The following is a 12,322-nucleotide window of genomic DNA, read 5'->3' as shown; positions in this document are numbered from 1 at the left end:
GGTCTAATGAAGACCCATGTAGCCATCCTCTAGCTTCACCAGTTGTTAGCATTTTGCTACATTTACTTTCTCTCTCTCTCTCTCTCTCTTTTTTTTTTTTCCTATTTGTATGAGTATTTATACATGTATATATTTTTAAAAATATCTTGGTTGGTTTTAGAAAGGAGGAGAGAGGGAGAAAGAGATAGAAATATCAACGATGAGAGAGAATCATTGATTGGCTGCCTCCTGCACGCCCCCCAGTGGGGATCAAGCCCACAACCTGGGCATGTGCCCTCACCAGAATCAAACTGTGACCTCTTGGTTCATAGCTCGATGCTCAAGCACTGACCCATGCCAGTTGAGCTATACATGTATATTTTTTTATGAATCTTCTGAGAGTAAGTTGTAGATATCAAGACCTCTCCTAAATGCAATAGCATGTCTCCAAGAAATATCCAGATTGTTCCAGTAATATTTATTAGAGCTGTTTAAAAAAAAAAAAAAAAAAAAAATCCAAAATCCAGTCAAAGTCTAGCCTTGTATTTAGTTATCATATCTCTTTACTCTCCTTTAGACAGTTTCCCAGGCCTTCTGTCTTTTGTATCATTTGAAGGGTCCATGCAAGATGTTTTATAGAATACCACTTAATTTGGAAGTTTCTGATTGTTCCTTCCTGATGAGATTCAGGTGAAACCCTGTTAGCATGAAGACTGCACAGGCGATGTTCTACACCGAGACACACAGTATGGGACTGTGCAGTGGTGTCAGATGCCCTGCGGTTGCTGATGTTGAGTTTGATCATTTGGTTAAGGTGTTATCTGTCAGATTCCTCCATTGTGAAAGCACCTTTTTCTCCCTTTGCCATACCTCCCTATGAAGTGATGCCTTCGGATTATATGAGCATCCTGTATCCGCTGCCCAGATTCACCCCGGGGTTTTAGGATACATTGCCAATTCTTGCTGAAGTTGGTTATTACTGTTATGGCGATATTCATTTCACTAAAATCCAATTTAATTCAGTGATACCTGCTCTCTAAATCCCCCAAGAGCCTTCCTTCTAAATATTCAAACCAATAAGCATCTTTACTAAATAAGAACATTTGATTGACCTAAATAAAACTAAATCTAAACTTCTCCTGGCTATTTTGAAATGCATCATTTCAAGTCTTCTCAATAGAGTTTTTATGGGCTTTAGAGAAACTATATCTACATAGGCCTTAAATTTTAGGACATAAGCACAGGTGACCACTTCTTGCTTCTTACTAAAACAATTGTTTATTATCATTTGCTTAAATTGTTTATTATCATTTTTTTAAAAAAACAAACATATACTTTATTGATTTTTTTACAGAAAGGAAGGGAGAGGGAGAGTTAGAAATATAAATGAGAGAGAAACATCAATCAGCTGCCTCCTGCATATCCCCTACTTGGGATGTGCCCGCAACCAAGGTACATGCCCTTGACCAAAATTGAACCTGAGACCCTTGAGTCCACAGGCCAACGCTCTATCCACTGAGCCAAAACGGTTAGGGCTGCTGTCACTCTTGTGATAGTTAAATGGTCACTGTTACAAAGTGACAGTAAATAATAAATTGGCAAGTCCTTATTCTCTGGTGATAGTGAAAATTTACCTTAGTGTTTTTAGGTGAGACAGTGTAAGTTAATGGCTAAAGAATGAGAGCTTTGAAAGCTGACCTAGATGTTAAACCTGAGTTTAATTTTTAGAGTTTAATCTCTGTCCCTTAACACTTGGAGTTTCAGTATCCCATCTATAGTAGTAAAATGGCAACAATGACAACTGTATTTACCTTATAGAATTACTGTGAGGAGGGGGAGAAGAGTAACGGATGTGCAGTATTTATTAGCAAAGGGCCTGGCCAGTATCTGGTGCTGGTGAAGTTCATGGTGATTGTTATTTGTACTAGGGATCCATATAAAACTTATAACACACGAAATTATGTGTGTTAGTGCTCTCGACGCTTTGTTTTTGAAAGGTAACCAAGAGCATTTTGAAGGTTGTTTTACCTACTGTGTTCCCAGGTATTAAGAGAAAAAGATCTTTTAATTAAATTTTCCCTTCAAAAACATGGCCGAGTAAAATGGAATTTTTCTAATTTAGAGTCCCCCATACCGCCCCTTTACCCCAGGGCAGTGCCTTGGTCGGTCCAGGCTTGTCCAAAAATCCCTCGCTGTTCTACCTTCCTCCCAGCCCGTTCGGCACCAGTGGGAAGGCGAGCAGTCTTCTGCCATCTATTCTGCCTGCGGCCCAGGGTCGTGATGGCATCGGTGCCGAGTTCCTCCTGCTGCCCCCAGTGCCCACACTGCCCCCCTCAGACTGACTCTGAGTTGAGGGCCTCTTGTCGCTCACCATGTCTCTAAAGCCCTCCTTCCCTTCCCCCCCCCTCCCCCCCACATACCCATCGGGCATTGGGGAACAAGGTCACACTCCTGAAACGTGGGGAGTTTTATAATCCTGTTATCACTCTCTGGCTCAGAGGGGAGGGAGTTTATGAATTTTTGGGCAAGATTTTTTCATACCTTTCAAACTAATAGGAGGACCTTCCATCATAGTGACAGTTTGAGGAACTTGATTTATAGGTGTAATAGGCTTTTATTTAAAGAAATGCATTCACGTAGGCAACTAATACCACCTCTGATCATTCTCTCTCCTGCTGGGAATGGCTAATGATATATGAAAGCACATGTTCAGTCGCTTTGTTTACTGTAATATTCAGCCTGCCATTCAAAAAACTTCGTTTTTCTTTAGTCTCTAGGTGACTGCCCTTTACTCACCAAATGCTTGCAAATGCAAAGTAGAAAGTGTATGTCATTCACTTGAAGTCTAATTTTGTAATGTGACATATACAAAATTGAACTTAATTGTACATAGCACATAAATAAGTGAAAGTGCAGCAAAAGAAAAATTAACACTTGCATGATATCCTAGTTTACAAAGCATCCTTACATATATTATCACATAACCTGCATTTCTATAAGATAATCAGGACATGTATTTTCTTCCTTTTACAGAGAAAAGAGCTGAGACTTACAGATTTTAAGTCAATGTTCAAGTTCGTAGTCTTGCCAGTTACTAGGTGACCTTGAATGGGTCTCTTAATCACTCTGCGGGTGTTGTTTCTGTAAATCAGCATTTGAAAGAGTGCCTGCCTCGGGGGTGTGTGTGGTGGTGAAGTGCACAGTCATGCTCACTAGATGGTAGCCACTGGCTGTTATTACCACACACAGGAAATGCCGGACTTAGACCCAAACCAGGCCTCTGACTCCTGGTCCAGAGCTGTTTTCACAGTGTCCCGTGGAACTTGCCTCTTAGTAAATCATTGATGCGGTTTCTATCTCCCGTTGACCTTGTTATTCTCGAAGGGATCTCTTTTCCACTGTGTTTACTTTGACCTTACACTCCTGAAGATCAGGAGGGAAATGTGTTTGAAGGAGTCTTCCTCCTGTTTTTGTTTTGGTTTCAGTCCTCTGGTTTCCTTTGTCCTGCTGGTTTGCTTGACCTAGAGGTATCCACCGGAAGGTGTTCTAGTTGGTGAAACTATCAGAGAGCTGTGTTCAAGAGCAACGTGGGCTGTTTCTGGTGTATTTTGTTTTGGTTGGATGCCCGGCTAAAGTCGGAACCAATGCAGGATTTGATGTGGGAGATGGTAGAGGGTGGACAGTGATGGGCAGGAAAGGTGCAGGCAGCCTGGTGGCCTTCCAGAGGCAAGGAGCTGGCGCTCCCCCCACCCCAAGCTCACTGAGTGTGCCCCATTCCAGCCCATTTTTTTTAAATCCTCGTCTGAGGATATTTTTTTCCATTGCTTTTCAAAGAGAGTAGAAGAGAGAGAGGGAAGGGGGTGGAGTAAGAGAGAGAGAGCGGGGGGGGGGGGGGGGAGAAAGAAAGAAAGAAAGAAAGAAAGAAAGAAAGAAAGAAAGAAAGAAAGAAAGAAGAAAGAAAGAAAGAAAATATGAGAGACACATCAATTGGTTGCCTCCTGCACACATCGTGACTGGGGCTGGGGAGTGAACCAGCAACCAATGTACATGCCCTTGATCGGAAATCCAACCCGCAACCCTTTGGTGTGCAGGCCGATACTCTAGCCACTGAGAAACACTGGCCAGGACCCCAGGCCTTTTGGATGTGCCTGTGCACAGTGTACACAGACAGGGTTCTTCCAAGAACAAGCTATCCAGCGGGCCCCTGAGGACCTCTGTGCAGATTACTTTTAACCCGGTGAGGCATGAGGTTGGAGAGCACCTGCCAACCTCCTCTTTGTGACTTTTGCATTTTCTAACTCACTCACCTCTAACATTCTCTCTGGCAAGTGGAATTAGTGTTTTCACATTAAGTGAAAGTACTGAATTTTTAATAGAGTCCCTGGGGCTTGGTGCTCGTCTGATACTATTTCGGGAAGAGAAACGCTATGAAGAAGTGATGTATGATCGTTTCTAGTTGTGCCGTGAGGTTTCATTTTTCTTGCCTGGCCCCCAGCCGAATCCTCTGAGCCGGCTAGCCTGGGAGCAGAGCCCAGAAAACAGCTCTGGGCCCACCGCATCCGCAGCCTCCCTCCCTCCGGCGTCCACACCCCCGCTCCTGTGGGCTCGGTGTCTCCCCGTGTCAGCTGGCTTCTGCCTGTCGCAGTGGTCACTCTTGGTGCGCCGGGTAGCACTTGGCCTTCTTCCTGTTATGTTTACTTGGATGCTCTGGATAGTAGACGAGGCGTTTGGAAAAGGGATTTAAAAAAGAGCACCCGTCATTCACCATCCACTGCCAACGTTGCTACGTGCTGCCCAGGGCTCCAGGGAGCTTTGCTTCTAGGCCCGTTGATTAGCGTCTTTGATGCATGAGTATCTTCTGAATACGAGGGTTCGTATCCCTTCCTCTGCTTCCATCTTCCTGGCACGCAACGCACCAGGGGCGAACCGTGTTGGGGATGGTCTCCTTTGAGGTCAATAGCAGGACCGGGAGTGGGAGCGACAGCTGGGAGACTTAGCCAAGCCAGAGGGGCTGGAGAGAGGTTGAACAGTTGAACGCTCGGGCTTAGACTAGCTCAGGATGGGCCCTTGCTCAGCTGTCATTCGGGAGTGCCAGTGTGGCAGCAAGTGTCGGAGTTGGCCCCTTGGGCATCTGTTGTCCTCTTTGAAGTCTGCTGATTCTCCCAAGTCAGGATCCTTCCTCCTTGGAGGTCCCACGGCACCTCTGTCTCCACTCATCTCCCTCAGTGTGGTAGCTCGTGGTTCATTGTCTAGATGTCTGTTTCCTCTACTACAGAAGTCTCTGGACAGCAGAGACCTACTCTGGTTTATCTCAGTTTTATCATAATTTATCGATTGTATCCCACTGTCAAGTTCTTAGCATCTTACTGAACTGAACTGAACTAAGCTGGCTGTGTCCATGGAAACCCTGCCGTTAGTGTCCTGTTTATAGATTGTGTGCTCCGTCACCAGACAGGAGGGTATCCTTGGAGAAACAGCATCATCACAAGTAACACACTAGTCTATTGTGTGGTTTTTGTTTTTGGACGCATTTTGTTGGAATATAATTCACACACCCTAAAAGTGCCTCCATTTAAAATGTACAGTTCAGTGGTTTTCAGTATGTTCACAGATGCCATCACTACAATTAATTTTTTTTAAACTTCCACCATCCCAATAAGAAACCCTGTACCGATCCCCTCCAGCCCCCCAGCCCTAGGCAACCACGAATCTATTTTTTGTCTCTGTAGATTTGCCTCTTATGGACATCCCGTGCACATGGAATCATACAACATGTGTTACTGTGTGCCTGGCTCTTCCCCCTTAGTATCAACGCCGAGGCAAGGAAGTGTGTCTAGCGCACCTAATAAATACAATGCCTGGCAGGCGAGGGTCTCGGTAACTGTGACTTCGCTGTGTCCCCTTCATGTTCGTAGATGTTAGTAAGAGTTGGCCAAAGTAAAGCAGTAGATAACGTTGTGACTGGTGTTCTGAGTTCAGTGTACTGATTCCTCCCCACGCCCTTTGTTTTTGTTCTCCCCAAGGTTATGCCTTTCTGCTGTTCCAGGAGGAGAGCTCAGTGCAAGCTCTGATAGAGGCCTGCCTGGAGGAAGACGGGAAGCTGTACCTGTGCGTGTCCAGCCCCACCATCAAGGATAAACCGGTACGTAGCGTGCAGCCAGCTGTTGCTTTTCTAGAGCACGTGTGCCACTGGACTAGCCAACAGCCCCTCCTTGTCATGGGAGTGCCGGTAACGGGCACCCTCTCACCCGGGGTGACCTTGCTGTGCCGGGGAGCTGGGCTGCCGCGGATGGGACGCTAATAACAAATTACTCAGTATCCCGTTTTATACCTTGGGGACCGCACGTAAACAAATGTGCCCTTGTCTTTCACTTTACAGCTCTTTTAAGCTAATTCCTATTCAGAATCTCTTTTAATTGAAGTAAATAATGCTCTTAATGGTTTTGGCAGCTGGTTGGTATTATTATTTCAGATCAAGGACAGGAGTAATTTTTTTAAGATCATAATTGTCCGTGTTTATGTGCCTTTGAATGCAAGGCATTGTGCTGAGTGCCCACAGCTGGCTAGATGGAGCCTCTGGGCCAGGAGCATACACTCCACAGCGGAGAGCTTGGAACCAGGCCGGGGAGGGGAAGGACAGGGAATGTGGACCCCAAACCGTTCAACAGATGTACCCTAGGACAGTGTGTGGTTACTGAGAGAGGAAGGCTGCTTCCTTTCTCCTGGCGGAGTGGGTGTGAGTGGAGAAGGGGCAAACCTCTGTTCTGAGCAGAAGAAAAGAACTCAGTTAACATGGGAGAATAAGGATCTGTGGGGAGTCGGGAGGGGTGAGGTGTGTGTGGAGACTTGGTGCTAGGAGAGAGGAGTAGAGTACAAATGGCGATGTGGTCCAAGGCTTGGATCTTTGTTGGGGCCGGCCTGCAGCATCCCCTGTAAGACAGACCAGAAGACGGGGGCTCGCTTGGCAACTAGATGCACCCTGAGAAATGTGCATGGGGGGAACGTCGGGGTTGGACATAAAAGTTAGAGTCTTGTCTCTAGCATTTAACTATCTCCTTGGCTGTGAATGAAATCACCTAGTCCTCGCTGAATCTTGGTTTCCTGGTCTGTACAATGGGAAGAATAAGGGGAGGTCAAGAGGCTCCGAGGAGAGGAGAAGGAATGTGAAAGTATTTGGCGAGGGGAGGGACTTGTGTAACTGGATGGTGCTGTTAGTCTACCATAGAGCTTTTGCTCAGAAGCGTGAGGATGGAGCTTATCTACATGGTGACATCTGCTGGAAAGAGGGGTGACATCTAGGACAGGGTTTATAGTTGGTTGCACAAGAATGATGCTGGGACTTGGCCCCCTCTAAGAGGGAGACTGCAGTATGTAAAGCAGTAGAGGGGGTGAGTAAAGAAGGGAGATGCTGAGCATAATAGAATGATTGATGCAGAAGGAGAAGCCAGGATTTTAATACATGTGAAGTGCCACTGTAATTTTCAAATTCTGGGGCCATTAAAATTTTTTTTATAATACTTATAAAAAGTATTATAAGGGGGAGAGGAATAAAGAAACAGTATGTGGGGAAAAGGAGTAGGGAACCTTTAACTTTGGTCTGAATTTAAAAAGTGTGGAGAGGCAGGGTGCTATGAGGGAGACATGGCGACTGACTACCATGGGAGCATGCAGGGTTTCATCTGAGTGAAAAGCAAGAAAGCTGAATTAACTTTTCTTAGTCTCTTTGGAATAGTGTGAGATGAGGAAGGCTGAACCCAATTGGTCAGGGTCAGATGTTTGACAGGTAATGGCCAACCTCCAGAGAACTCCGCCACTTCACCTCGGTGGAAGGGGAATGGGGTGAGCTAGAAAGGGCTGAGATGGGACTGACTGGTCATACACTCTAGGAGGCGATTAGAAATATATTTATTTATATATACACTAGAGGCCCAGTGCGTGAAATTCATGCTCGGGGTGTGTGTCCCTCAGCCCAGCCTGCATCCTCTCCAATCTGGGACCCCTCAAGGGATATCTGACTGCCCGTTTAGGCCTGATCCTATCGGACATCCCTCTTACAATCCAAGATGCTGGATCACAACCACTCGCCTGCCTGCCTGCCTGATTGCCCCTAGCTGCTTCTGCTTGCCAGCCAGATCACCCCCTAACTGCCCCCCTGCCAATCTGATCGATGGCTCCCCTGTTGGCCCAATTGCCCCTAACTGCCCTCCTCTGCTAGCCTGCTCATCTATAACTGTCCTCCCTGCAGGCCTGGTTGCCCCCAACTGCCCTCCCCTGCAAGCCTTGTCCCTCTCAACTGCTCTCCCCTGCCGGCTCAGTCACTCCTAACTGCCCCCTCCTGCCAGCCCAGTCACCCCCAACTGTCCTCCCCTGAAGGCCTGGGTCCCCCAACTGTCCTCCCCTACAGGCCTGGTCCCCCCGTAACTGCTTTCCCCTGCAGGCCTGGTAACCCCTAACTGCCCTTTCCTCCAGGCCTGGTTTCCCCCAACTGCCCTCCCCTGCAGGTCACCTTGTGGTGGCCATCTTGTGTCCACATGGGGGCATCCATCTTGTGTGTTGGAGGGACAGTCAGTTTGCATATTACCTTTTTATTAGGATAAAAAGGCAGAAAGGTAGAGGTACATACACATTGAGAGAGTTATTCCCTAGTAGATTAAGAAGCAGTTGGATTGAGGGGAGGAGACTAGAGATGAGCTGATGGGCCTTGTATACCGTGGATGGCTCACCGCTGGCTCTGTGGGAGGAGGATATCCCCTGTTGGGCAAGTCTCACCAGACTGGGCATCTCTTGAGAGGGAATGAGCAGTGGTGGTTGCAGATGGAGGTGGTATGGAGGCAACACCATGACTGTTGAGTGTTCTCATTCCAAACACGTGTTACCTTTGGCTCGAGGGACTTCTGAAAATAATTAGTGTAATTATCTGTTTTGGAAATGTTTATGGAGAAACTAACTTTCCTTTGTTTGTGTTTTCTACCAATTTTTGCCTTATTGCAGTTCTCACTTTCTGAGCTCAAGTGAAGCAGTTTATTGGAGCTCAGTGAATTCTGAATGGTGGCTGCCGGTCACATATTTCTTTGACCCAAGCACACTCAGAGTTTCCAGCATAAACAATCTGAATAAAATGTAGGCTGGGAAACATGAAAGTCCCCATACACCTGTAATGTGTGAAGGAGCTCGATCCCATTATGGGTTCCAACTCTTCAGGCTCCGTTTTTGAAACCTTGTCTTCTTGTGCCTCAGCCCTACACCTCTCCCTCCTGGCCTTGTTTAGCCACACTTTCCCTCCCAGGTTTCCACACACACACACCCCCCCCTCACTTTGGATGCTCCCACAGAAAGTGAGAGTTGGGCTGAACCTTTGGGAGTAAACGAGGACCTTGGCAGCAGCTCAGAGTCAAGTCAGCATTTGGAACTCGTTTGCCAAACTCTCGGAGCTATGGCTCTTTCTGCTTTTTCTGCTTCTTAGCTTGGCTACCTCTCAGTATCCCAGGGCCCTCATTCTGCTGTTCTCTCCAGTCCTCCTTGGACTTCTCCTTGGAAATATAACATGTTCCAAAATGACCTCACAGGTTTTCTATCCTTCATCCTTCCCCTATCCTCCCTCCCCAACCCTCACCCCCTCCTCCCGCATCCTCCTGCACCAGACCCCGTTCCCTATGTGTGGATTAGGTTAATCAAGATTTTTTTCCTAGTATGGAGCTTGATAGCCAGGTTCCCTCTGACTTAAACCTTCTAAGATCATGGTGTTTTTTTGTTTGTTTGTTTGTTTGTTTTTATATATTTTATTGATTTTGTACAGAGAGGAAGAGAGAGGGATAGAGAGTTAGAAACATCGATGAGAGAGAGTCATCAATCAGTTGCCTCTTGCACACCCCCTACTGGGGATGTACCCGCAACCAAGGTACATACCCTTGACCGGAATCGAACCCGGGTCCCTTCAGTCCCCAAGCCGACGCTCTATCCATTGAGCAAACCGGTTTCGGCTCATGTTTATTTTTAACTCAAACGAATCCCCCATTAGTGGATTTCAGGTACATAGTGTTCTTGTTTTTGGTCTGCAAGTACCTTTCCTTAAGTGGCTCCACTGAGCCCGCTCTGTGAGCTGGTCTGATCCTGAAAGGTTACAGAAGAAACTCCGCTCGTGGCCTGATTGTTTGACTCCTCAGGCCCAAAGAATGGAAAGTCAAATCGGCAAGAGCAGGAACTGTGACAAAATTCCTAGGTATATCATTCTTCCTCCTCCAGCGAGAGGAGTTCTAGAGCTCCATGCCCCGGACACCCAGAGGACGGCTATGTCCTTGTCCAGGCTCCCGGTGAGGCGGGCAGACACTGTGACCCTGGTCCCTCCTGTTAAGGTGACACTGCTTTTTGAAAGTATCAGTAGATTGAACCTGAAAGTTCAAGACAGCAGTCTGATAGAGCAGGAAACCTGGGAGGGTCTATCAGGGAGGGATAGGGGCTGAAAAGGGGGAACCTTGAAAAGGAGGCGAGGAAGGAGAGGTTTACGCTTCTTACCTTCTAGCACCCTTTGGCCAGGGATGGGGGATAGTAAACACCTTGAAAGGCACGTCAGAGACGTTTCCTGCTTCCTTCTCCTTGAATTTTTTAGCACAATCACAATTATAAATATCCTGAAAGGTGACTGATTGAATTGCTGTCTAGCATTGAAAAACTGTCTTACCAGACAGCGTGCTTATGTCAAGTCATTTCTTTAGGTCATTGCTCAGGTAACATGGTCATCCACTTAAAACTTGAAAGCGAAAATTGAAAGAAAGAAAGAAAGAAAAAAGTTGGGAGCAAGGAAGCTGGAAATAGTGGCTGGCTTAATTCTTTAATTTTTAATTCTGTCCAATCTGCCTTATCATCTGGTCTCTCTTGCCCCCATTCATATATGAATGAGATCACTAGCACTTTCCATCCCTCCTCTTTAGTTACAGAAGCAGTCCAGATCCTTTTGCCTGGGATGTAACACCTTCCCAGTCTGGCTTCACATTCCCCCCTACTCCCTCCCTAAACTTATCGTTTTTCTGCTTTCCTTCCAAACCCCATATTCAAATAACTAAGATATTTCTGTTCCCGTCCAGATTTCTAATTCTTTTCCTTATTTTAAGACCCCTCTCAAATGCCTTCTGTTTCCCAAAACCTTCTCTGGTCACTGCACAGTCTACAGCAAACTGTACCTGCTGTGCGAGCTATCGCCGGCCCACATGCAGCCATCTTTCCACACAGTTTGCCTGCCTTCCTTCAAACCACCTCTGAGAATGTATTGTGTGGGCAAGGCCTTCGGCCCGGTACCTGTGAATCAGAACTTATTCTGAATCAGGCATAAAATCCTGTGTCAAAAACGCAATAGTGTCATGGGTAGCTAAAACAGGTATTTAAATACACACTACATATGGAGCCTGGTTCATCAAAGGTTCTTAAATATTTGTCAAATTAAGGAAGATAAACACAATGAGGATACGATGTAAAGTGAGGACTTTGGAGAGTTTACGTATACCTGGCGTGATAAAAGGAAGTCTCTCGGATGAAGTGTCATTTGAACTAGACCTTGAAGGATTGAGAGAGTTTGGAGATTGGCCTGGAGAGGGGTGGAGGGGTGAGTAAACAGACATTTTCGAGAAGTCCCTCAGTATGAACACAGAAATGAGAAACTGTGTGTGGCATGAATGGCGAACGTTTAGGCTGGCTAGATGGAGCACAAAAGCCTGAAAGGAGTACAGGAAAATGGAATGGGGAGAAGTATAAAGTGGCTAAATTACGGGGCACCTTGACTGAGCCTCAGTCCTTGCGTTTGTGGTATACTTACTCAAACTCTTTCATTCTCCACCTACTACCTTCTAAAAGGACAATGGTGTTTTATCTTGGCTAAATCAAATCTGGCTTTTTTATATGTCCCTTCGGAAGTCTTCAGCATTTCTGATTTTCTTTCTTTCTTTCTTTGTTTCTTTGTTTTTTTGTTTGTTGAATCCTTGGTCTAAATTTGTGGTTTGGGCACCTTCCATCATAGGAATTTCTCCAAAGGAGGATTCCTCCTCTAACATGAGAGCAGTACTTCCTCTTCATAATAAATCCTATTCCCACCTTCCACTCCCCACCCCCTGAATCTCTGATTTTGATACGGACCCAGAGTTCCTTAGTGCTTGCTTGGGTCTTTGGAAGCTGTTGTTATTTATTTTTCAGAAGTGGCTGTTGAGGTCTAAGAGATGCTGCAGTTCCAGTGTGCAAGGCAGCACCTCGTGGACCAAACAGCCAGTCCATCCCCTAAGGCAGTGGTTGCCAACCTTTTGGACCCCATGGACCGCCAGCGGTCCGCAGACCACCGGGTGGTGACCGCCGCCCTCAG

At 46.3% G+C, this 12,322-nt stretch overlaps 1 protein-coding gene across 7 annotated transcripts in view; it reads left to right on the top strand.

Moving 5' to 3' along the window:
- The window catches only part of CPEB3 (cytoplasmic polyadenylation element binding protein 3), a 177,824-nt gene that overhangs the window by 128,321 nt on the left and 37,181 nt on the right, over positions 1-12,322 (top strand). For all 7 annotated transcript variants that reach the window (XM_084904324.1, XM_084904321.1, XM_084904323.1 and 4 more), the window contains one exon: positions 6,003-6,121. In XM_084904324.1, coding sequence (XP_084760450.1) covers positions 6,003-6,121 — 119 coding nt within the window. The remainder of the gene's footprint in view (positions 1-6,002; positions 6,122-12,322) is intronic.

The sequence above is a fragment of the Pipistrellus hanaki genome (assembly GCF_964339955.1).
Source record: "Pipistrellus hanaki genome assembly, chromosome: 14".
NCBI classification, from domain to species: domain Eukaryota; kingdom Metazoa; phylum Chordata; class Mammalia; order Chiroptera; family Vespertilionidae; genus Pipistrellus; species Pipistrellus hanaki.
The sequence above is the reverse complement of the archived record's forward strand: the minus strand, read 5'-3'. Positions and strand labels throughout refer to the sequence as shown.